Source organism: Alligator mississippiensis, chromosome 4 (assembly GCF_030867095.1).
Source record: "Alligator mississippiensis isolate rAllMis1 chromosome 4, rAllMis1, whole genome shotgun sequence".
Taxonomy (NCBI): Eukaryota; Metazoa; Chordata; order Crocodylia; family Alligatoridae; genus Alligator; species Alligator mississippiensis.
Window position 1 is genome coordinate 175286436 of NC_081827.1, and position 27292 is coordinate 175313727.

At 43.5% G+C, this 27292-nt stretch overlaps 1 protein-coding gene across 3 annotated transcripts in view; it reads right to left on the reverse strand.

The window, feature by feature from the left end:
* Positions 1 to 27292, reverse strand: part of PLEKHM3 (pleckstrin homology domain containing M3) — a 143254-nt gene that overhangs the window by 9148 nt on the left and 106814 nt on the right. For 2 of the 3 annotated variants that reach the window (XM_019492253.2, XM_019492254.2), the window contains exon 7: positions 16000 to 16157. The exons of the other annotated variant lie outside the window; for it this stretch is intronic. In XM_019492253.2, coding sequence (XP_019347798.1) covers positions 16000 to 16157 — 158 coding nt within the window. The remainder of the gene's footprint in view (positions 1 to 15999; positions 16158 to 27292) is intronic. 3 annotated transcript variants of the gene reach the window in all.

Below are 27292 nucleotides of genomic sequence, written 5' to 3' on the forward strand. Positions count from 1 at the left end.
GAACTGGCTTATCTGCGATTGTTTGGTATCCAAATAAGAAAAGGGCTGTTGACGCTGCTGATTTATAATCTTAGATGAAGTACTTCTATTAAATAATGAACACAATAAACAAGAATCCTTGGTGATATTTTTAATGTAGTGGTGCTGCCCACCCACATGGTTTTACCACAACTTTCTCAGTCTCTGGTGTTTTTCTTATGTCCCAACTGGTGCAGTCAAGTGACTGCATGAGAATTTTGGCTCTAATCATTTAAAAAAAAAAAAAATGAAGTTTCTAGCCCTCAGGGTTGCACAGGCAAGCATGTAGAAGTGAGAGACTGAATTGGAAAGGTCAAGAAATCAGAAGGCAAATATGAACCAATCATACTTGATTTAAAAAAAAAAAAACTCTCATGATTTTTGAATCGTAGGATTTCCAGCCCCGTGGGTGGCTCTTGCAGAAACTGAGATTTCCTTTTGTTCATTTCCTGCAAATGCACCTCTGCTCCAACTTAACAAAACAAACCCCCAAAACAGTTCATCCTTATTTCCTACTCTCCATCTATATGCATATACAGCACTGTCCAACTTTCACCTGCTATGCAGTTTTAAGAAGTCCAGATTTATAGGAGCAGAACCTCAAACAACATGAACTGGCACCACTGCTTTGCTATCAAGGAAGCCATAACAATACCAGCCAGTGGACCTTCTCTTACATATGGCTAGTAGTTCTTTACCACCAAGGTCTAGTTATATCCCTCGCAGATTTGTAGCCAATCACATAATTTTTGAAGCGTGGGGCTGGCCCATACACAACCAGCTTCCTTGGATGTGCATGTTCTACTGACTTCAGGAGTCATGCTACTAAAGGGGACCAAGCAGGGTTGGGCGAGAGGGAAGGGGCGGCATGCACGATAGCCACAACTGCAGTGGTGGTGTGCTGCTGTGATCAGCACCGTGGCAGCCAGCGCTGCCCTGAGTACTGCAGTAGCTGCCCAAGGTTCAGGGTTGCCCGGCTATGCCTCTGCTTCAGGATAACTACTCACATGCTTAAAGTTAAGCATTTGCTTTGGTGCTTTACTGGACTGTGGCTTCAGTGAACCAATGCAGATAAATAAGAGCGACAGAGACAAAAAACACAGCTACAACTTTTAAACTTTAAATCACTCTAAACTGACACTAATGGTGATTTTATCAAGCTAATTTCCCCTTGTTAGTCTGCAGTTTACAATTCCCTGGAAGTTGCTAGAGGCTAATGACTGATGATGAGTGTAATTTTGTGTTCATTCAGTGCCACTCCTTTCCTTCTCTTGATAATTCTCCCCAGCATTTGGGGAAGGAAAAAAAAAAGTTATCAGAAAATGGTGTTGAAATCAAGGATTACAGAAGAACCAAGCACACCTGTTCTGGCCAGCCAAAGGTCATCACCAGAGAAAATGATTACTGATGAATGATTTTACAATTGAAACTAATTCACTGTTCATTCTGTAATTCAATAATAAAGATTAGGTGGAGATAACTTAGTAAAATTAACTTATCACATAACTAAAAGAACAAATGCATTTTGATGCAGAGGATGATGATCATAGAGCAGGCGTGGGCAAAATGGCGGATGCCGCCAGCAGCCAGACTCCATTTCCCAGCAGCCCTTGCCCACGTCGCTGTGGCTGGCTTCCAAGGAGACCCCAAGAATGGCAGTGCCGTGACAGGCAGAGGATCGCAGCTTTGCCCCAGCTCTGGACCATGCTGTCACCAATGCAAGATCCCAGCCCTGGAGCAGCTCCCCGCTCAGCTGTGCGCTCTGCCAGTGCTGCTGGTGCCGGTTTCCATGGAAACCCTGGCCCTGCACTGTCACAGCCCTGCTGCTGGGGCTTCCATGGAAACTGGCTGCAGTGATGCAGGCAGGGGCTGCTGGGAAATGGAGTCCACCATAGGTTCGATCTGGCCCGTGGGCTGGACTTTGCTTGCCCCCGTCAGAGTCACAGACTTGGAGAAAATGAGGGTTGGAAAGGACCTCGGGAGGTCACATCTAGTCCAACCCCCTGCTCAACGCAGGAACTAGATCAGCCCAGCCAAGGCTTTTTCTAGCCAGGTCTTATAAACCTCCAAGAATGGAGATCCCACCACCTCTCTGGGTAACCTGTTCCAGTGCTTCACTACCCTCCTAGAGAGACAGTTTTTCCTAATATCCAACCTAAATTTCCCTTGCTGCCACTTCAGACCATTGCTCCTTGTTCTGTCACCTGTCACCACTGAGAACAGTCTAGCTCCATCCTCTTTGGAACCACCTTTCAGGTAGTTGAAAGCTGCTATTAAATCCCCCATCTTCTCTTCTCCAGACTAAAGAAGTCCAGTTCCCTCAGGTCTCTTTTTAGAAGTCATGTGCCCCAGCCCCATAGCCATTTTTGTTGTCCTCTGCAAGACTCTCTTCAATTTGTCTACATCCTTTCTATATTGGGGGGCCCAAAACTGGACATGGTACTTGTTTGATGATGATGATAATGCATGGGATATATCCATACTTCATTAGGGCTTCTGACACTGCTTCACATGGCATATGGCATCCTCTTAAGTAAAGTGATAGGGCCTAGATCACTGGTTAACTGGTGGTTGGCAAGTGCAGACACAGTGGAAGGTCTGGGTGGTTAACTACCCCCTCTGCTCTTTCCTCCCAGCATTTCTGTGATGTCAGGCAGCATCATGCTGAGTTTCACATATACCACCTCTCCGGAATGGGAAACAGCAGAGCTGCCTTTAGGCACCACTATAGGCAAGCTAATTAGCTCTGCTGAGAAATCTGAGCTAATTGGCCCAGGAGCAGAGCCATGCTGCTCCGTCGTTTTTTGTTTCAGATCTAGCACATGCACAGGTAGCTTGGGTGGCTCCAAGCATGCACACAAAGGAACACAAGAGAAGTAGATGTTGGGACTTTGCATAGAGCTAGGAAGGGGCTGGCTGTACAGCAAATAATAGAGTTGGGAGACAAGTGGACTGTGGCAGTTCTTCACAGCAGGCGGCAGGGTGGCAGATGTGGGTATGTGGACCACGAGGTCAGAGGAATGCTGCTAATTGTATGACCAATTGGAAACCATAATCAAAGAGTAATTTCCAATGGTTCACTCTCACACTGGAAAAATGTATCTAGTGAGGTTTAGTAAGAGGAAGTCCAGGGTTCAGCACTATTCAACATTTTCATTAATGACATGGATGATCAATTAGAAAATGCACTGATTAAATTTGTAGAAGATATGAAGCTGGGAGAGACTGCAAGCACTTTGGAGGACGGGGCTGGAATTCAAAAGGTTTTGACAACTTCGAGAAATTCAGTAAATAGGATGGAATGCAGTAACAAATGAAACGCGAGTGTGTGGGGACACCAGCCTGGTGCTAACACAGACGGGGAGAAATACTACTTTTAAGTAGAAATAATCAACCACACAAAAGAGGGTTTAAGGGTTATAGCAGATCACAATCTGGACAGGATCAGTAATGTTATGCTGTTGTAAAATGCCAATGTTACACTGGGATGCATAAACAGCAGTGTCATATGTAAGGCATATTAAGTCATTCTTCCACTCTACTCAGTACTGAGGCAACTTCTGCTGGAAAACTGCCCAGAAAGATGGGAATCAATTTGGCAAAACCTGCAGAAGAGCAATAAAAAGAATCAGCAGTCTAGAAAACATTACCTACATGGGAAGATTGAAAAACCTGGGTTTGTTTAGGTTTCGGAAGCCTGAGGGGATCCATAACAGCCTTCAAATGCATAAAAGATGAAGTTTAGAAAACTTTCTTCATGTCCAGTAGGGATGGGGCAAGCAGCAACAGGTTAAACTGCAACAAGAAGTTAAGCTAGAACTAGGAAATTTTCTAACAGTAAAGTGAAGCACTGGAATAGAGGTTACCTAGAGAGGTCAAATAAATCTCCATCATTGAAGGTTAAAAGCAGTTTAAACCAACATCAAGCAGGAATTTTTCAGGGACAGGGGGATGGATCAGATGACCTCTCAAGGTCATTTCCAGATATATAGTCTGTGATCATTTGTTATGTACTAGCTTTTAGGAGCAGAACCCAAAGGGCTGGGTCCTATACAAACCTAGAACAAAAAGATGACCCTTGCTCCTAAGAGCCAATTGCACTATAAAAGGGAGTGTAAACAATTGTAACAATTTGTAGATGAGACTAACCGGATTCAGTATTAAAACCTAAGGATGCCAATGCTTTTCACAGATCACCACTTTTACTTCACCAATGATGCTTGCTTTGAAGCCCCAAGATCAGGCTACTACTAATAATGGATTGTATAATTAAAGCAGGCAAACAAGGCTGATCATGTGCTACTTCTGGAGATAGGCTGGGATATTCTGTTCGTCTTTGCTGAATGGTCAGGTCTTGGCAACCTCACAGAAATTCTTACAGCATTTAATTGTAGTTTTACTGCTCGCAGTGCACTTAAACCAATGTATAACAAGCCAACTTCACCTCAAGAGAACCCGGTACCCCACATCTTTATGTTTTAGCACCCCAAGCCACGAGGAAGTTTATATGCAAATGATCTGAACTGATCAGTAGTCAATCCAGTGTAAAAGCAACCTGGACAACTTTTCCTCATCTCACCAGGAGAAAAATTTCAGAGAACAGAAACACAGATTCCTCCCTGCAATTTTGTATGGCTTCTTCCCTCAGCCGAAAGCTGATCGAACCATGTGCATCAAAAACTTGAAAGGCTTGGAGTTTAAAAATTCTCAGTCTAACTATTCCTCTTGATGACATCTCCTTGGGGCCATCTCGTGGTACTGGGAAAGGGGACAGACATCGACTTTCAATGGATACACATGCATGTTCAACAGTTGGAACATCTTTTTACCTCCTCCCGTGTCATAAGTTGAATACCCTAAGGCTAGGAATCAGTGCCAAGTCATTTTGGGTGCCCCCCCCCCCAAAATGGATGAATATACTTTTGGACACAGCTGCCCAGAACACAGTACTTACTTTGGCAGCAAGCATTCCCACAGGTTCAAAAAATACTAAAACATCAAAGCTATTTTACACTCCAACCACTGACTCCACATTCAATTCAGCACTGATTTCAAAGCCCCATATCTGGCTTTTAAAGGCTCTAAATGGCTGGGACTCCCCTGTCTGACAGATATTTTCAGCCATGTTTTTATTAGTTTTGCTAGCTGCCCTACTACCAACAAGGCACAGGCTCTATGTTGGGGTTGCCTTTACATAATAGCAAAAAGCAATTATATACACCATAGTAAAATGACTCATCTGCCACAACAATCAACTACCCCACAACTTAAATGCCATTTAATAACTACAAGCCTGATTGGAAGAACAGCTCAATGGGTGAATGTGATGTGATGTGATGTGATGTGATATGAATGTGAACTGAACTCCAAAAGAAAATCCTAGCCCAGAAATATCAGAAGCTACAGATGCCAACACACTACAAATTAAACTTTCAAATGACAGTCACCTGCATATAACTAATACCGTGGCTGTAGACTTAGCTAAAAAAAAAAAAAAGGAAACTTTTCCCACCACACCTTTCCAGCAAACAGATTTGGTGCAGCTGTAGTTTGTAAAGGCAATGGGTAACACCTGTGTTAGGAGAGAGGGCATTTCTCACGCACATCCAAAACGGTGCCTCTTTTTGAAGCAGTCTTCAATGAAATATTTCTTTATGCTCCTCTCCTCAGATCCTTTTGTGACACCTCTGACAAATAAAACAGTATTGTTGGAACTCACAGAAAGTAAAAGACAAGAGAGAGATTTGTTGCTTTGAAGAAGACTGAGAACAGAATAAAAAAACCAAAAACAAAAACACAGAGGTTTTCCGGCAAGCACCTCTGGGCATATAAACGACTGTGAGTCTGTGTATGTGTGAGCAAGGGCCCCTCTCTTTTGGGGTCAACTTTTTCCCTTCCATAGTCAGCCAGTCATTTAATTTCCCTTGATGGGCTTGGGTACAATACTTTACACTAGCTGCCCCCTGTCTTATTGCAAGGGATCTTCTCTAGGCTTCTTGGAGTCTCAGCAAACACCTTCATATCTCATTTAGAAATAACATCATGGCCTCTCTTCCTTCTCACAGAGAAGGTGCTGCAGACTTTACTGATCTTTAAGCAACAAGTAAGGTTGATGTTAAATGCCAAGTAGCACAGCTGTGGGGGTTGGGACGAAGGGGGGGTGTGAGAGGCAGAGCAGGGGATGGACCGGAGAAAAGAATGAAAAAAAAAAAATCAAGTGTCCAGGCAGTAAAGAGCAATACCTAGGCTATCAAGCCTGCATTGCAGGGTTTTTTGTTTTTCATTCTTACAAGGAGAATATAAAAAGGTTTGGGGCAATACTGTACAGCCCCCATGGATCTTTAAATGAAAGACTTCTCCCGTGACAAAGCCCAAATGCAGCCAATGAATCGGCAAAGCACCAACCACTACAGAGCCACCAGATCAGTGTGTCACCATCTTCAAGTGCTAGATTACATGGCTACTTGGATCTTGCAATCATAGCCTCACTGCTAAACCTTTGTGCCTGACAGGGCTCCATTAACTTTGAGGGGACTTTGCATGGCTGCAAGGGTCCACCAGCATAAATCTATGAATACACGTCATGAACAGAATTAGAATCAGCAGCTTCTATACACGAGATATTAAAAACAGTTCTGTCAACCTAGCTGCAAGATGTATACATTTTTCAAAAAGAACAACAACATGATATAATGTTGTTCAAGTTACTGTTCAATTTTCTTGGGGTCTCTACTCTTCACAAAGCTGCTGGTAGCCCTTGTCTGGCAAGGCATAAGACCATATTTCAAAGCTCACATCATCCACCACTGGGGCAAGATGTTCAGAAGTGTTCACTGCCAAAAATACTGAGTTCTTTCGAAGAGCTGTTCACTTGTTTGGATATAGATTCATAGATTGTAAGGGGCTGGAAAGGACCTCACAAGATCATTGGGTGCAGCCCCCCTGCACTAGGCAGGAAAGACAACTGGGGCCAGGTGACCCCAGCGAGGTGACCATCCAGTCTCCTCTTGAAGATTTCCAGGATTGCACCACCTCTGAAAGGAGCTTATTCCACAGTCTTGACACCTTAACTGTGAAGAAGTTTTGCCAAGTGTTTAGCCTGAAACGCTCTTTCAGGAGTTTGTGGCCATTATTGCTCATTTTCCTCAAGGATGCCCTGGTAAACAAACAGTTGTTCACCGAGGCCTTGATGTACTCCCCTGATGTAGCGGAAAACTGCTAAAAAGTCCCCTCTCAGCCTTCTCTTTTTTAGGCTGAAGAGACCCAAGTCCCTCAGCCTTTCCTTGTATGGCTTGCCTTGCAAGTCTCTGATCATACAGGTGACCCTTCTCTGGACTCTCTCAAGCTTTTCCACGTCCTTGATGAAGTGTGGTGCCCAGAACTGAACGCAGTACTCCAGCTGCGGTCTCACCAATGCTAAGTAAAGTGGAAGAATCACTTCCTTGGTTTTGGTGGAGATGCAATAGTTGATGCATACTAGAGTATTGTTTGCCTTGCTGGCTACAGCATCGCACTGATGGCTCATGTTCATACTATGGTCTATTATTACCCTCAGGTCCCTTTCAGTTGTGGTGCGAGTCAGTTTGGCACCACTGAGCCTGTAAGTATGTTGGGGATTGTTCAGGGAAATAAAGTATATTTTGTACAGAGGTGTAGCATAGAAAAAATGCACCCGAGGCCTTCTACCTCCAACCTCACCCACTCTCTCAACTCACTTGCAAGCACAGAAACACAGGCAATCAGAGCTGCACGGTGGTATGGGAGTACAACTTGTTCTGCGGATCACAAGTCTCTAGAGTGGTATAGAAATTTGCTGCTGCTGTGGGGGGAATCTTTCACACCATTTTTGGTGCTAAAACCCCTGTCCGGCGGCCAAAAAAGAATAAATACTGGTTTTGGTGGCAAAAAACAAACAAACGGGGGGTGTTTTCTTCCCAACACCAGCAAAGTCAATTGCTGCTCTATAAAACCATGATTCCCAGATAGCCTTGAGTTCTATAACATGAAATACTTGTTTTTATTTATTAAAAGAGCATTCAGATTGCAACATTAGGAAATGCTAAAATTTAGGTTTTCTATGCACTCAGAATTTAGCCCTCTTGTGCATATGCATTAATACTATCTTTAATTCTATGATCATGTTCAATTTTGGTCCAAAGCATCTTATTCAATGCCAGGGATATAGAAATAACCAGGATAAATTGTTTTCACCTTTCCTTTGCCTTTTTATGGTTAGCTAAATAGAACTATGGCTAAACAGTCCTAGATGCTGCAGATCCATGTTTGTTGGTTTTTTGTTTTTGTTTTTAATTCTTTGAATTATGGTAGTGCCTTGAGAGTCCTAAATGAAACCAGGTCCCCAGGGCGCTAGGTGTTACACAAACTCACTGCAAAAGACAATCCCTGCTCCAAACTCTTACAATATAAGTAGATGAGACAAAGGTAGATGAAAGGAAGAAGCTTTAGACACATTTTACAAATGGGGAACAAAGAGAGGAATTCACTCATTCAGGGTCCCCAGGGAATCTGTGGCAGAACTGAGAAATGAACACAAAGCTTAGTCTAGTGCCATAACTGTCGGACCATTCTTGTCATTTTATAAACTGATTTTTATTTCATTTGTAAGACAACTTATTTTGTGCCAGATCCTGCAGTCCCTTAAAACCCAGGTGATTAATCCTTTGAAGACAATGAAATTACATGTGTGAACAAGTGTTTGAAGGATTGGGCTCTATGCTATCTAGAAGTCTGTAGGAGAGACAGCGTAAAAGAAAGAAAAGCCTGGACAATTCCTTTTACTTTTAAAACTATGTCCTATGTGCATTTTCCATCAAGAGTACTCAGGCACACACCTGTGGCTGTCTATGAAAAACTCAAACTGCTAAGCAGTGCAGCTTAAGTGAGCCATTTCTGGAGAATACAACTCATTTGCAGTCTTGTTTTGGGTATGTGTGTGTATGCATGTTTTCTGAATTGCCTGGCTGTGGATAACAAACACATGGGCACCCTTCAAAACTGAAGCTGTTAACAGAACCAAAGAAAAGAAAATGTACTAGTTTGCATTCACTTACCAAACAAAAAGCTGCCCAAAGCAATTAGTGCCCCATGCACATGCGCAACAATACTGTTACAGTTGCTTAGGAACCAATTGGAAAAGCAGGCTGGAGAGGAAAAGGGACTCAAATACAGCACATGAATGGCGTAACTTGGCACTAACATGGGCATCAATTTGCCTTTGCTCAAGGAGCTTGTTAGAACAGTGCCTTCTTCCCTTTGCCTTTCATACTTTTTCTTAGCCAGTCAGCCCTACCTAGGCAGCACAATTTTTTATGCATTACTTGACAAGTCTCCTAAAACTCCAGGCCAGCCTTTAAAAAAAAAAAATAAAAAAAAAAAAAAATGTATAGCGACAGATAGCAGACTTGATAGCAAGCTGGTGGTAGAGCATAGGATGGAATCAGCACACAGCTGCCAACCTTCATAATTTTGGTGCTAATTTCAGGTTATTTTGTAATTTTCTCTAAGGCCTCAGCTTTGGGAATCCTGCGATTCTTAGCTTTTATGAAAAAAGGAAGTGGGTAGAATTTCCACTGTCTTCACAGTTATGCAGGAAAGCTTGAAGGCATGACCTGAGCACATCCTGGAACTTCAAAAGCTAGAAGAGAAAAAACCCAACATTTTTTAAAATTCATATTTAAGGCAACTGTATGATTTCTAAATGACTGGCATTTTCAGTATTGTCACCTCAGAACAAAGGGAGAATTTTCTGCAGTATGAGGACATTTGGTTTCTGGGGAGTTCTGGGTGGGAAAGGAGTGGGGGCACAGATGCGGGTGTTTGGCCCAAGGAGTGATTTTGCACTTAAGGGAAGGGGAAGGTGGAAAGGTCTCAGTGGGGCTGGCAGGTAGTACTATATAAATGTATTTGGCTTGAGAAAGAAGAGGGGCAAAGAAAGCAGGCAGCCAAGGGGTCTTACAGATAAATAAGTGCACGATGTTCAGCCAGAAGGGAGGTGCAAGCTATGAAAAGGTGATGCAGAGGCAGGAAATAAATTAGGGGTCAAAATATTGTTGTGGCGAGCTGTAACACAACTGTGGACATGAGAAACACTGGTAAACTGGTGAAATGACCTGCTTGCCTAATATTTGCAAGCTTGGGCCCAATCTCTGATTTTAGAGAGAAGCAGGTTTGGGGGGAATTTGGGTGATATCTTTTATTGGACCAACTATATAGTTGGGTGAGCTGTTAGACAAACCTTTGGGTATAAAGTGCCCTTCATCAGGGTGTAGCTAACCTTCTAGCTAACCTTATTTTCACAGTAAAGTCAGTAAAAACAGCCTTTAAATTACTCTGTTCTAAAATCTTTCCCTTTCTAGAAAAAAATCAGTGTATGAAAGGGATATATATATTCCAATTCTTTCCTGCTGTACTACCTGGCTACAATTCTCTTTTGCACAGACAACACACCCAAAGTTTGGTCTGGATTATTTTGACTGGGTACAACAGATTAATGTGAAGTCAGATTGTTGAAAGAGCCCAGCTCAGATGCCTAAATAAAAGCAATGGATTTTTTTTTTTTTTTTTTTTTTTTTTTAAAGAAAGCACCCAGCAGCAATCTCTATTTCTGGCCAGATTTTTGAGAGATCAGCATCCAATGTACTGAGCTTTCTTGCAAATCTGACCCTAAATTACTAATGCAGCTCAGTAGAGCTTACATTGTGGAGAGATCATCCAGCATAAAACATAAGAAAGGCCAATGAAAAGAAGATGAAAGATAATACCTTGATGGATGTACGTCAGTGGTGCCAAGAGAATTTCTGGAAGTGTTCTAAACTGCATATTTTAATATCTTCACCTAGCATATATCTTAAAGATTTCCACAAAGACTCAAGTCCATTTTTCTCCAATGGCAGCATAGCCATAACACAGTAAGATCACAACCCTGCAAAGACTTTCATGTATGCTTAATTTTATGCGCTGTGCGGAGTCCCATGCACTTTATACTATGGGTGAACTTAAACATGTGCATAAGTCAACAGTTAAAAATTCCAGAGGTATCTAAAGTGGTTGATATAGCCAAGCCTATTCTATGGAACTTCTCATTTAAACCTGTTTTCTGGGATTAGAAAGGTTATGCCTTAGTTGATCCACAAAGCAAATTAAACTTTGCAAAGGTAAAGTAGTTTTTCCTGAAAACTGTCTGCAATCACAAAAGAACCTGTTTCAATCATTCTAAAATATATACACAAAGATAGATAGCAGCCAAAGCCAGTTGCTCAGCCCTTAGACAAACGAGTAGTCCTAACTAGTTAAGACAAAGCCATTCACATGGGCAAGTGCAAGTAGTAACTCTCCATCAAAACACTTGTAGAGCAAGTTGCTACTCAGTGGGTTGCTACTTGTGTTTTACTGCAGAAGGAACTAATTAGTTCTGCAGTAAAGTGTCACACTACATATGCGTTGGTATTATGGCATAGTAGATTAACTTCACTGTAGGATAGTACTGTTGGGGACAGTACTAGCCTATGGCGGACTAATTTAGTACACTGAAACGTGTAGACTGTGAAAGAGGCTGGCTGTGGCATGAGGATACTGAAATATGGGGGCTGCCTGCCAGCTAGCTCTGCACTGTTAGCACCCTCATGCCCTTCTGCCACCACCTGGAGCATTTATTGCATCACACCAATAGCATGTGTAGACGCACCCACAGCATGACAATGCATTCAGACTAACAAACTTTCATTTTTTTCCTGAATCAATCAATCAATGTTTCTCTAGGTAATTCATCAAATTTACAACATCAAGTTTTCAAGAGTTGTCCCAAGTCATAAAAAACATAAATGAAGACACAGACAGCTGAAAAACTATGAGGGGCTGCAGTTGGTTCAATAAAAGATACCAGCCACAAAAATCCTAGCCCATAAAGGTCTTACATTTTTACTTCTTGACCCCCTCATTTCAGGAGAAGAAAAATAAACCTTTTACCACATTAAAGCTGAGTAAGTAATATCAGAATAAATCAAGGTGTAGCCCCAGGTTACTGACAAGACAGACAATAATATTTCTACAGCTCCCTCTTATGATCAGGGGTATTAAAACATATTTTGAGACATTTTGGTAAATAAATGAGTGACCTAATAGGATTTTTTTTGGTACAAAGCTTGGAACAAATTTTAAACTAGACATAGTAAAAGACAGATCTTTAAGCAGTGCAAATTGTCACCGCTCCAGGGAAGTCAGAGCTGTGACAATTTACACTGCCTGTAGGTGTTTATGTTTAAAGACAAATAAGGCTATTATATCACCAATTAGTATTAAAAGGGCTACTGAAAGAAACAGAATTATGTAATTTAGAAAGAGCCTTGATGAGTTTTAATGTAAAAGATTGGGGGTGGGGGGCAGAGAGAGAGAGAAGGATAATGAAGACAGAGGAATCAACTATAAAATTGCAAGAGACATCCAATATGATGGACCAATTTTCATTTCACTACTTCTGGCTTCAAGCCGGCATTAAACTATACACAGTTGTACAGTTCAATCCAACTGCCTCCCAAGAGAAGCTGTAGAATGGAAATACCATTTAGAAGCTTGTAACTTTGTAAGTCCACCCTTATAAAAGCTAAAACAGCAAACAGTTGTTCTGTATTGTTGAGCAGGATGTAAGGAGACTGCCAAGCACAGCCCACTAGCCCGCTAATTAAGTGAACTGATTGTGTTTGTTTTGGAGCCGTTTGCCAACAAAGGAATGTGTCATGCTGATTAGTGAGGGAAGGGTATGTAATATATGTGTAGTCAAAGCCAGATGAGTGCATAATCCAGGTATTCACTCTGTTTGCTCAAGGACTGACAGAAATGAATGCTGTGCAAATAACCTGACCAAAGAGAAACTCCAGCCCTTTAAGAGAAGTCCCTTGTCCTTCTCTCTTTTCTCTCAGGCACATCCATCCACAACAAAGGCTAACCTGCTTGAATTTCGACTCAGGACAGCTCCAAAAACGACAGAGAGAAGAAGAGAGAAGGACTTTTCTCTGTCTCAGCTGCTGGACAGACTATTTTATGCCACCAGATAGTTGAAGTCTAGCTGGGAACCTCCCAATCAATCCGATCCCCAGAAAAGCAAGAGCTCTCATTTAGGAAGGAGAAAGGTTGGGGCAAAACAGCTCAACATATCAATCAGGACTCAAGAACACCCTTTGCTTTCCAGCCATTCAACAGCTAGATGAGCATAGGAGCTACTGAATAGAGAACAAATAACTTTTGCCCTGCAGCACAGATCACTTTGTAACTGGGTTTCTATACCAAATTTTATAAAAAGAAACTAACATAATATGAAGGTCTGAAGTTTGGCCTTGGTTACACAGACACTATCCCACTGATTTTACTGACAATGCAATGGAGCAGCTGGGAGTAGAGTCTGGTCCTTCACGACACTCATCACCACATGTTCAGCCTGACCCGTGCTACTGACAATGCCTATAAAAAAGTGGCCACGCCCTCATTTTCAAACAAGTTCAATTAACTGGCCAATCAGTAAAATCTGCTATGAGCTCTAAAGTAGCTGGATAGCATCATAGACCTGGAAAGAAAATTAGGCCTTCATTTTAAAGTGGCCATTCTCTTCTTAACCACAGAGTTACAGCTAGAGCACTCAGAAGTGTCTAGATCTTGTTAGGTACTATGAGCTATATCATATCTATGTAGATGAATCCCCTAGCAACATATCTAAGGTAAATTTAAATGCACAGCAACAGATGATTTAGGAGGCATGTAGAATAGAATAGAATATATATTCTATTCTACATATATATATATATATATATATATATATATATATATATATATATTCTACATCTACATCGCACCTCATATTAAGTCTATCCCTGGGGTATCTGAGTGGCTGGGTCAGAGATCATTGTCATGTGAAGGGACCCTGGTTTTCTCCAATTTTAAAAACATCCCAATTTTCAGATTTAAAAAAAGTAACCCCAAATCCACATTTTTCCTTGATTAAAATGAAACACCACTATACACACACACACGCACAAAACATTAGTGGTGTTTCATTTTAATCAAGGAAAAAAATGTGGATTTGGGGTTACTTTTTTTAAATCTGAAAATTGGGGATTTTTTAAGTCAGAGAAAACCAGGATCCCTGGCATGTGTACCAGAGAGAGGCGCACACAAAAAAACCCCTTGAACTCTTTCCCCTAGACTTATTGGCTATATGTACTGCTGGAGCCAAAATGGCTAACTCAAATTCTCTTGTTCTATCATTTCTCTCTGCTTGCTTGAAGAATAGGGTAGAAGTATGAAATTAAATGGTCTAGTTAATTTCACATTGCTGCTCTGCTCCAGACTGGATAGGGGAAAGGGACTGTTGGTCATGCAATCAGGCAACTAATGAGGAAGGGAAATGGAGAGGCTGAGCCCAGGGAAAAAAAAGCAAGATTTAGCAATGATGGTAGCAAAAGGGCTGATCAGTGAAAAATAAAAGGAGAGAACTGCCATAGCCCTCTCTCTGTGACTAATTAAAAATTATATAGAAGAAAGTTTCCTTTGGCCTAGTATCAGCAATTATTTTGCATTAGTTGCGTTGTGGAACTTGAAACAAAAACAATTCTTGACCTCTGATTTATGCACAAATAGAAGAAAAGCATTTCCATGTGATTGTCAACAGACCAGTGACAAACACTTCATGGTTCAGGAAGGTTTTAATAAAACTAATGTAGAGTATGTAGTCTCTAATTTCAATTTGCAGGTTAGGGATAATATATACCCCAACACTTTTGTGGTCAACCAAAAATTTAATATGCAAATCCAGCACATACTTCAGTTAAGTATCACTATCCAAATATTTTACTTGTTCTCATTAGGCTTTTTGGGATATCTTAAAAGGTCTTGTATAGTCATCCTAGACGTTCCCTTTCCCTTTTCTATGTCTTCGTTCTTGCACACCATTTATAGAACTCAACTGTACACCTTGTTTAATTTATGTCCAGTGTTTTGTCTCTACAGTTCTTGGAATGTGAAGTCAGAGAAGGAATGTGCAAATAGTTTTTGAAAGACATGTCAGACTTGAAATCCCCCAAAGGCTGGTCTTGGCCACTCCTGACAGAAATCTTTGTCAGCTGAAGAGCCTCAGATTTTTATATTTAGCAAGCAGATCCAGATCACCTCTGGAGTAGGTTCTCCTTCCTTTCTTGGCTTCAATCCTGCTACTTTATTCTCAGTACAAATTAAAACAACAGCCTAATTGAAAATGCCAGATTGTGTGTAGGTGTGTGCACACATGTGTAAAAGATGGCTGCTGGAAGTGCTTTCTTTCTGGTGGGTAAAAAAACCCGGAGTCCTTGTCTTCTGTGGTTATCAGTGGGGAGAGGGTGAGCTGGGAGTAGGAACACTGCTCCAGTCTCCTGGTTTAATTTCACTTTGGGTTATTGCAGTCTGCATTCTTCTGTTTCAACTGGACACACTGTTCTTCCTTACTTCCTGTCCTTAACCTTACTTAATGAATTGATAAATAGCTGCTGCATTCCAGTAAGGAACAGCTTTGCATGCATCTAAAGTAAGTGTGTAAGAGTCAGAATTATGTCATACATACATGCCTCTACACACAGTAGATTATCAGTCATATCTAATATTGAAGGTACAATATATTGCAGGAACAGTGAAATCAGAGTGAAGTCAGACCCAGTCATATAGAAAGCACCTTTGGTTCTGGGCCCTGTGCAAACTCAGAAGTGCTCATTTGGATGGCCTTCATGTGCTCATGTTTCATCTTCTGGAACACTGGTGACAGGACCTACAACGGTTTAAAAAAAAAAAATGCCTGATGTAGGTCAGTGGCTTTTTTAATCTAGTCAAATGAGGAAGTGGCCCTCTCCATTTATCTTCATGGAGGATAATGAAAAGGAGTGTCATTTGACCTGAATTTAAGAGGATAAAACATAACTAAAACCTATAAACAGCAATATACTGTACCTGCTTGTGGACATATCCTCAAAGGGGTAAAGGATCTCCCCGTTGTTGCAAATCTCACAGATAAAGCCCTTCTGGCTACAAAGGCTGCAGTTGTATACATGAGAAGTAGCAAACTTGATAACCTTCCCCAAGAAAGGAGCCAGCTTTCCTTCAATAACCTGCAAGAAGATGACAACATTCACAACCCATAACATAGCAGGACTCCTTGAAACAATGAAGGATTTGAAAGCTTCCATTAATTTAAGGAAATAATCACGTGTAGCACATTAAAATAATCTGAGTATAATTCCCCAACAGCTGAAAATCACAAATAAGATTAATGGATAATGAACAGACAGTGACCAATAAACAGAGAACTTGTGAGATCATTTTCTTTTGAACAGATATTGCAAAGTTTTTACTGAGTAGTGAATAATTTTAAACACCCCAGTGTTCAACCACCAAGGCAGGATGGGTAAGAGTTTAAATCTTTCACAAATACAAATGTAGAATGATCTGGCACATTTATGAAAACTGCCTTATTTTCGCTCTCTCTCTATCCAATATGCCAATTATGTTTTAAAATGAAAATCACGTTTGTAACATATGTAGCTGCGCACCAAAACCTATTCTTTCTGAAAAAAAAGTTTCTAGTTTTAAGGCAGATTTTATTTTACAACGATGTCCATTAAAATAATCTACCTATTCATTTCCACAATGAGATGAAATTTTAAAATGCAATAAAGGAAACTACACTTTCCCCTTCAGCAACCAGCTCTCAAATCAAAAAGTCTCCCACCACTCCACTATCAGACTATTGTCAGAAGCGATTTGCACTCCCTCTATTGGTGTGAAAAAACATGTAGTGTAGATTAAGCTGCTAGCCACAACATTCATCTAAATTTCTGACTCAGTAACAATGTCTCAATGAGGGTGCTATTCATGCAAAATACTTCTTATTCAGACAAAACTTCCATTGACTTTAAGGAATTCTGCTGGTGTAAAGAATAATGAACACAGAATAAGTCCCTAAGTATGTATTCTTTCTTTCTGCTCTTCCTGTGGTCTGAATGGTAGCTTGAAAGTTTATCGACAGAAATTTCTTGGGATTTGATAGTGACCTACAGTTAATGAGAATGTAATAACAACTGTTCAAAGGACTGTGCCAAAGACATACCCCAAGGAGATGGATTCAGACTTTAATACGTGCATAAGTGGGCAGGTTTGGCTCACTTGGAGTTTCAACATATTTCTCCCTGTAGGTTTTGTGCTGAGTTTCACTTGCCATTTTGGGTGGGTACAAGTGCAACACAGAAAGCGCAGGTCAAGGCCAAGCTGCTGGTGAATACAAATTTCAAGAGAATTCTTCAGCTACATCCAGCATAAATAAAAGTTTCTTTTTAAAGTAACATCCTCTTCTATTTCCCAGTTGACATCACCATCCCAGGGAGAGTGCAACTGGGAAAGGAAGTGCCTGAGTAGTGATGGTATGCAGTACTGAAACGTGTCCTCTCCTTGCCTGGAGCTCTGCACTGCTGAGAGCATCTGCGACAACAGGAAGCAGCAGTGTTATTGCTAGTATTACAGAGAAGACATCTGCTCCTGGTAAAGGAAAAATGATGTTTCTATTGCATCCTGGCATAGGAAGATTCCCATATATTAGAATGTAAACAATTCAGAGACGTCACTGCATGTAACAGAAAATGAAGACATAGTTCAAGGTAATGATATGGCCAGCCTTACAGCACGCACCACCCGGGAGGGGCAGGGGAGGGGGCATGAACTGAACAAATACCAGAGTATTACTTTATAAAAGAAAAAAAAGTTTTTGCTTTCAAACTCAGGTGTTATAGTGGGTCCAAAATCCACAGCAGCATGGGGGTGCAGGCAAAGGGAAGCTTAAAAGCATTCAGGAAATGTGAGAAACAAAAGCAAGCAAGTTTACACAGCATAGGAAAAGGCCATAAATTGCATCCAGTTTGCAAACAGGAAAGTGTGCATAATATTATGCTCCCGAGCAGCATACGCTGCAAATTCTGCATCAATTCAGTTAAGCCTGTTTTTAACATTAACCCCATTCTTGCGCCCACATAGCTACTCACTTAACAGTGCCCTTTTTAACACAGAAAGAATCACATGTGATTCCTTACAATGATGTTGGAAGAATTCAGGACCAATCTAACACACTGAACCATTATCGAGGAAGCACTTGATCACATGAGCACAATACAGGGCTTGCTTCATATACCATTCTAACAACTTCCAGGCATTTTCTTAGGTAGCAAGACTTGGTTTAAATAATTATGCTCCTAAGCAGCAGCACCCAAATTTTGTAATTCCAAGGCTCTTTGCCACAAGCACTAGCACTTCACTTAACCTTACATCCATGATTAAATTCACATAGTCATATCATCAGCTTGCCCTTAAATTTTCTTTGACAGACACTTGGGAGTTGCTGGTAGTTGGCCATAAGACTACAAGTCAGGAAACAGTGGTACACGTGAACCTAGAGCCCTAACTTGCTGGTGGAAATCATATATCCTCCTCATGGATGAAGAGGACAAGCATACTCATCTCCCCGATACAAAATACTTTCAGGTCTAGGGATGCAAAGGAGCTTGCCATTAGCCATATTCACATGGCAAGTGTGAACAAAGGCATTTTATTACTCCACAGTTTGTCATCCTGTGTTTGGCCTTTGTATACTGTATAATGCAGGTCAAAGGATCCAGTGCAATCTGACAAAGTGCAATAATGATACAGGCAACTTTTCACACTTTTCTGCAGTATCATGAGCAAATTCTATCAGCACCAAGGCCATTAACTAGCTGGAAATTTGGGCGTGGGGCAGTGAGGGAAGGGGAGAGGGAAGGAGAGGAGGTGGGTGTCACAACCCAAGGGTGTGATTTTTGTTTGTGAGTGCTTCGGCACTGCTAAATTGTTTCCCGCCACTCGTAGCTTTCTTTGCAGGGTGCATTTCTAGGTTGCAAAAAGAGAAATGCACGCTGCAAGGAGTTCCCGCCATTTGTATTCAAATTTGTGCCCCACTATTGGCCAGTTCTAAATTATTCCCACGTGGCGGCTAGCGATTGGCTTGCTAGCCGTATAAGAGGCTTGAGCAGTTTCTGCCCAAGTTGGAGAACTCCACGACTATCAGGAGGAGAACTTCACATCTCGTGAAGATCTCTAAGCGCTGCGGAGCCTATTGGACCCAGCGTGTATCTCAAGAAGGCTATAGGGGTCTGATCAGCCTCTCGCCTCTCCCTGTCGCCGCCTGATCCCTCGACGTACCCTTCCCTGCGCGCGAAAGTTCCACGGAGCCTAGCAAACTTCGTGTGAGTCTATTCAGAGCTCTTTGCTTCGAGTACTTTCTTCGGTTGGCGCGACGGGCTCACGGTTTAGAGCCTCCAACCAGATTGGGGTAGAAGGTTCACGGGAAGGAACTCTAGTCCGCCTCTCTTCTTTTCTGTTTGTAACTGCAACTCAAGCAAGTTTTCCTGCCTGCACTGCGACCATCTTCAGTGTAAGTAAAATAATCTTTAATCAACCACTAAGCGTCCATGCCTAATTCTAGCGTGCCGCCTGCCTTCCCCGACCCGGTGTGTCCGGGCTGCTGGCCACAGCCCGCCGCGCGAAAAGAAAACCCCCGAGGGCCTCGGACCGCTCCCGGCCCACACAGTGGGGAGGAGGGCATGGTATAAATGCAGTCACAGGCTCAGCATCCAAACCCATCCCTGGTTAATTTTGACTATTTTAGCTCTTGACTATGCCAGGCAGGCCAAAGGAATTCAGATCAAAATACCAATCCATCCTATATCCACTCCACAAAGGCAATGTGTCTAGGTTTTAAATCAGTACCAGTGTCAAGGTCAGCAGTCCTTCAAAACCTCTCCTTCTGATATAAGACTAATCTGAACGGTATTATTTTTATTCTGCAAGTGTGATAAACTAGGATCTGGACAAGATAAAAGACAGTTTTCTGACCCAACGAGGTTACAGTAAGATAAATTTACACTAGACAGAACACTTAGGAGGTGAGTAACATCTGAATTTTATTTATGCATTACAGATTATTTATATTCTAGTACAGTCTTCTGTCCCCTACTGAGTTCATGGCCACAGTGTTAGGTGCTATACAAGCACAATAATAAAATGCCTCTCTAAAGAGATTACAGCTTAAATAGACAAGACTGGCAAAGGGTGGGAAATAAGGAAGTATTATTATGCACATCACACGGAGGCAAAGAGAACGTAAATCACACTGAACCTGCGACAGAGTTGCTGAACATGCATCTTTTGAATCTCTGTTCATAACCACATATGTGCGCCATTATAGTTTCAAAAATATATGTAAAAGGTCATGCTATGGTGTGAGGAATTAATTTTAATGGCAGACCAGTCTGTCAAGATTTGCACTGCCTCCCCAACATAAGCTAGATGGCCAGAAAGATTTGGGGGGGAAGACGAGATGCATTTACGTGTCCATTTTCCATGATTTTTTTTCTTGTAATAGCAGAGCATTGGGTTGATGTGCTTTTCTGGAGTATACAAATGCTACCATAGACACACACGGAAGATCTCATCTTCAAAAACACACACAGCAATTTACAATGCAAATCGCAGGCATTTTTTCCGTGTATTACGACAAGAACAAAACGCAACATCAAACTAATGGTGATGCATTGCTATTTTTAGTATCTGCAAATTCCATGTCATTTTACTTCAACAGAGACTTCAGGCACCATTACTGATCAGCGAATAGGACTTCTTGCAATTTTCATTATAATGCTTGTGCCTCATGAGAATGCAAACTTGATCTCTATTTCTCCCTTCCAAGCAGGAGAGTTGATTTTTAATTACTGGCCACAGAGAACAGTTTCAGTGGAACGCTCCTCTAGTGGGTATTTTGTGGCTTAGGGAGAAGCACAGAACCGGAAATCGAGAATGAAAAATTCCTTCATTCTGAGCACTCTTTTGAAACAGAGCGGGCCCGGTGTGCTGGTTATTATACATCCCAGCCACAGGAAGAGAAAATCCCAGGGTGACAGCACTACGAGAAGACACTGAAATCAGAAGCTGAGCTTCATGGGAACACAGACAAGATGACAGGATGCTCAGTTTGTTTTAATGAACCTAACACATTAACAACCAGGTGAGCGCAGTATATTTCCCTTTCAGTCCTCCAATGGAAACTGGGGTTCTCAGGCCTGAGGAGCCAAAAGCGTGTAAGGTTGCTGTGCAATTTTTTCTAGCTAAGAGAGCCTGCTTGTTCCCCCACCCCTCCAAGAATGAGAAGACCACGGTGCCTAAAGAATGTCTAGTTCTAGGTTTAATTACTAGTAACTACTACTGCTGTGAAGCTTTCCCAGGAGAGTGCAGTGGCAAGGACAAGCTCTTCTCTGGGGAGCACATTAGGGTAGCTTCCATGACTTCTGAAATGATTAATCTTGTTTTACTTGCTTCCTTGGACATTGAAGTTATGTTTTAAAGAGCAGGTAAAGTGCGCCTGAATATTACTCATGTGTGGCACAGGGAAACTACACTGTCATATTCAACACCTGCAGCCAACAATGGGCGCTCAACCCCCGGCCTGCGGGCCAGATGCAGCCCTCAGAGCCATCACATCTGGCCCGCAGGGCTCCCCAAAAGCTGGGAAATCAGGTGGCAGGGGAGCAGTGACAATTAATACTGCCAGATTCCCAGCCCAGGTGGCTGGTTGGACTTGGGCTACACCCTGTGCCCCTGTATCTGGAGCAAGGTGGCATGGCCCAGCCTTGCTTCACCCACAGGGCTAGACTGAAGCCAGGCCATGCCTCATGGGGCTGGGCCACAACCCCTTTGCCCCACAGGGCTGGGTTATGTCTCCTTCCCCTGCAGAGTTGGTTGGGGCTGGGCCATTCCTCCCCAACCCCCGAGCAGTGCCTGATTCAGGCTGGTCCACACATCCTCCCCCCTACTCCCAAAAGGTAGACTGGGGTGAGGCCATGCCCCTCTACCACCCCCCATGGGGCCAAGTTACACCCCCTTTCCCTGAGGGGCTAGGGTACCCCCCTATGCATAGCAGGATGGTGCCTGTCATGCTTGCCCTAGGTGCTGGATCAGGACCACCAGCCAGATCTAGCCCGGGCAATGCCCATCTGGCCCATCAGGGATAAAGGTTGAGCACCACTGGTGTACAGGATTGCAAAAAACGCAGTCATCACCTATTTCAGTTCTCCTTTTGTAAGCTCCTTTGTCCACCTACAACATGTACACACCTTGAAAGGAAAAGCACAAAGATTGGGAGACAAGGGCTGGGGGAAAATAGGATGCATAGCAATGCCAGCATGCCATACATAGCCGTGGCAGCTCTAGCATGGGCATGCTGTGGGGGCTGGAGCTGCTGCTGTATGCCCCTGGCCAGAGCCAGAGCAGCTGCCAATGCTATCACGTGCTGCAAGGCCAGAGCTGGTGTTGCAGCCGCCACTGCATGCTTCAGAGTGCAGTTGGAGCTGCTGCTGCTGCTATTTCCTCATGCCCCAGGCTGGATACCTCAAGAAGACACACAGTACAGGTCCAACCCAGGCCACAAAGTGAGTTCGTACCGGCAAGTTAAGGGAATTCTGTGTGTGTTCTGGATAAATACACAAGTAGCGCACTGCAATTGATTTAGATGACCATTTAAACACCCAAGCCATAGAGGAAAAGTAAGGAAATCATGAAGACATAATTCAAACCCTTGTCTTCCCTCTATACCAGGAGTGGGCAAAACATGGCTCACAGGCTGTATCCGGCCCACCAATTGATCCTACCTGGCCCCCTGGCCACCGTCAGGAGCCTGAGGAGGGAAGATACCGCCCACTGCTCTGCTCAGATACCGTCCCCACACCCAGCTTCCTGGTAGAGTTGTGGGGCTGTGCAGTCCTGGCACCGCAGCTGCTGGCAGCCAGCCCCACGTGGGATGGGGCGCGATGCACCTCAGAGCAGTTGTCCCGCCTGCCTGCTGCGGTGAGCCCCTGCCATTGCGGCACCACTAGGAGGTGAGCTGATGCTAGCTGCTGGGATAGGCTCAGCCCAGGGCAGCCACCTCTGGCTTCCTTGGTGCAGCGCAATGGCAGGGGCTCACCACAGCAGGCAGGTGGGCAGGATGACTACTCAGGGCTCTGCATTGTGCCCCATCCCATGTGGGCTGAGCTGCTGGTGGCTGCGGTGCCAAAACTGTGCAGAGCCAACAGAAAGCCGGGCGGGGCAGATGGCGGGGGGCAAGAGGGACCTGTACGCCAACTAGCATGGCCCAGCCCTAGCTGCGGCAGAGTGGAGTGGCGTGGGGCACAGCCCTCCCTCCTCAGGTTCCCAGCCAGCTGGATAGGATCAACTGGCATCTCTCTGTCCCCTTTCTGCCCTAAACACCTTGCTAAAACTTGTAAGCAGCCCTCCAACCCATACATCTGCTCAACCCTGCTCTATACTCTCCTCCTGTGGGTGCTGTTCACTACATTAGGTAGCAGCCTGAAAACTTATCTTAATGGGTGAACAAGCTTTGTAAAAACAAGACAGGATTATCAGGAGATCTGTTGCTTGCTAGTAGAGAAACAGATTCATGCATAAGGTGTGAGCTTCTTAGAAGCAAATAGAGACCAGACACAGAATAGGTGACATCTGTCTTGATTCCACCAAAAAATGCTCAAGATGAAAGGCAGGCAAATCTACTGTGCCAACTGAACTCCCTTTGGACACAATCAAATGAATGTTGTTATGGATGGTAACAGGCAATCGTTTAAAAAAGTGTCGCTGCTTATTAGTCAGATTACTGGCCCTCAATGATTTCCCAACTCTTCTGTAGCTAGAATTAGTTGGGTTCTAGTTTCCAAGTCTTGTTCTTTTAAAAGCATACTCTTGATAAATATTATAGGGCCCAGCTCCGCTGAATATTTTAGTTCATAGCAACTCAAATTCTCACTCTAAGGAAAACAAAAAGTTACTGCTCAGGAGTCTCTTAGTCTCACTGGTGATAAGTTGCTTACCTCACAGTCCTATTGGAGTCAATAGTGTTACCTGGATGAGTAAGTGCCTACTGGCACGAGGGAAGCTTGCACAATCTTGCCCCAAGCGACTACAGCACAGTACAGGCAGTATTGCAATACTTATTTTTAATATTAAAAATTAACCCAGGGACTGGGGTGGCTCAGGGAAACTGTAGCAGATCTTTTCACTCCAAGGTCACTGGTTTAAATCTAGACAGATCAAAAGTCAGTCAGCATTAGATGACTGCTTGATATTCTGTGAAAAACAAGTAGCAAGGCTGAGTCCTGTTCTTTGATTATGTTGTTTATTCTGATTTGAACACCTCGCCATCTCAACGGAGTGGCCAAAAATTGACTGGACTGGGCGGAGACGGACTTACCCTCCAAATCAGATTGTTTCAATCAAAAGACAGAAACCGGGAGTGTGAGAAAAAAACAAAAAAAAGGAGCAAACAGTCGAACTCCAGGAATGTGCCAACCACAAAGTAAAATAAAAATGCAACAGCAAAACTAAGACATCTTCATGGCTTCATCAGTGCCTCAATGCCCTTCTATACCCCCCCACCAGCAGTTCCCAAACTGTGGGTTGCGACCCCAAATGGTGTCGTAACATCAGCAGATGGGGTCACAGGGACGGGGGGCTGCGGGCTGGGAGTGAGGAGGGGCCATGCTGAGGAAAAGGTTGGGAAGCACTGCCCTACACAAACCTGTCCAGAACAACTGAAGTGCCTGATCCTTGTATGAAACCCACTTATGTTGCTCTTTTAAACTCTGTCAAACACTTCATGAACTTTTTAAGTGTCAGAGAAAACTATCTGGGTATCTATACTTTCCCTAGACTTGTGTGAGTTTTTGGGGTTGGTGGCAGGAAGTTGGTTGCAATGTTAATCAAGAAACAATATTTAAGTAACAGGTTGTTCCAACGTTCACAGGAGTGCATGTGTGGCTTGTCTTTGGGAGGCTTATAATTTCTTTTGCATTCCTTGTGGAACTTCGACTAACTTTGTAAAGTGTAGTGGGTGGCTGGGCAGCATGGAGGACATAAATGAATTCCATGGGCTGTATAAAGACTGTCAAGCCCTTTGGTAAATGGTATAAAGTTTGCAGGATACTGCTAGAGAATTCAGCTTTCCCTGTTTCCACGGTGAGTAACTCCAAAAAGCAAAAATCACAACTTTGGAAAACAGTCACCTTGCATTAAATCATATTTGGGATTCTTGAAGTGAACTCATTTGAGCTTACTGGACAAAGTTGCTTCTGAGTTATGAAGCAACAGAAAACTAAATAAAAGAAAATCAAAGAATGAAGGACTTTTGTTTTAAAACCAGAGACATCTAAGAGTGAGAAAATAAGGAGGAAAAGCAGTATTTTAAAGGGAACCTTACAATCTGAACTATGGGGAGAAATGCTTCATCTGCCTATATGCTCAACATGTGCTAATTACATGCCATTATGATGTGATAGATAATAATTCTCATGTCTAGAAATGTAATATCCCTACTTCATCAGAATATTGATCAGAAAATAAGCTCTGCCCACGGGACTCGGAACATGCCCAACTTTTCTGAACTCTTACTACTAGATGTTTAGCTTTCTGACCTACCAGAAGCACACAAGCAGGGTCACGGTCAGCACCCTCATAACTAGTGATTGCACTATTGCTAAGCAGCCCAACCATTAGGGTTAAGTATTTCTGTTAAAGAGGTAAAAACACCATAAAACTCAGATACTATCATTGCCATTGCAAGACAGTTTAAATTTGCCAAATGGCTCTGTGACCCCACCCTTGTAAATCAGCTTGTTAATCATTATCGTAAGAAAGGTGATAAAGTTGTTTTATAAGCCAACACTGAGGCAGTAATGTTAACTACTTATGGAGGGGCTGGCGTATTTCCCTGAAGATAACATTTATTAGGAAGCACTCAGTTTAGGAACCCTGGTTTGCCTAGTTACTCCCTTCTGGAGTATTGGACAATCTGTTCCACTCATCTCTCAAATCTGATTTATATGTCAGACAAGCGAGGGCTGGAGGGGATAGGTTAAATGGTATAAAATCTCTAGAACACCTTGAACTACTGGTTCAAATATCAGTAGGTGTTGTCCCAGATCTTCCTCCAATTTAAGATTTAACGAGGCCAAAAATACTGTGCTTTAAAAACTTATGCAATATGAGAGAGGGGGAGAGAGAGAAAGAAAAAATGAAGAGATGCATTGAAAAGCAGAAGTGGTGTTAACGTAAAAAAATGCTCACCTTAACTGGTGTGCTTCATGTAATGTGCCACTGAAAATACACTAGCTCAAGGGTAGGCAAGATATGGTCCATGGGCTGGATCTGGCCCACCAAGGCATTTTATCCAGCCCACAATGGGTCCTTTGGCCCCGCTAAATCCAGGCAACTGGTATGGCCGGTCTCTCCGCCCCCAGGCACGCAGCAGGGCTGGGACAGCAGCCAGACTCCGTTTCCCAGTAGCCCCAGTAGAGGCTCCTTCTGGATGGCACTGTTGGACCTGATTCTGCTGCCTGGACACCCTGGCCCATCCACCCTGCATACACTTCTGGGGGCAGGACCTGCATGGGCGAGGCGCACAGCCAGGCAGCTGGGATGGGGCCATAGGTGGGTGGGAAGCCACGTCCAAGAGTGGGATGGGCAGGTGAGGCTAGGGATTGGGACTGCAGGGCAGTTCAGTGTGGAGCTGGTGTCCAGCGCAGAGCTGTCATCTGCTGCCCACATGTCCCTGCGATGGGTGCTGGTTCCGTGGGCAGGGGTATGAGGGTCATGGCTCTGCCCCAGGCCCGTGCTGTCACTACCCCAATATCCTGGACCCAGCTGTGCCCACCCATCCCACTTTTGGACATAGCTCTCCGTCTGCCTGCAGCCCCATCCCATCTGCCTGCCTGCATACCCTGCCTGCAGGGATCCCACCCAGTCTCCATGGAGACCCTGGGATCGTTGGGCAGTAACAGTGCAGGGCCAGGGCCTGGGACAGAGCCACAATCCACTCTCCGCATCACTGCCCTGTTTCCACCGGCAGGGGGATGTGAAGAGTGCATCGCGGCTCTGTCCCAGCTCTGCGCTGTCACCACCCCCCACAGTCCCAATCCTAGTCCTGGCCCTGGCCTCGGCCCCACCTGCCTGTCCCACTCCTGGATACTGCTCTCTGCCTGCCCATGGCCCCATCTCAGCTGCTCAGCCATGCACAGGGGCCACTTAGGGAGTTTTGGTGAACTGTGGTGCTGGTGGGGGGAAACGGGGTACTGACCCAGCCCATGACAGCTCACTAAAACTCCCTAAATGGACCTCCAGCCAAAAT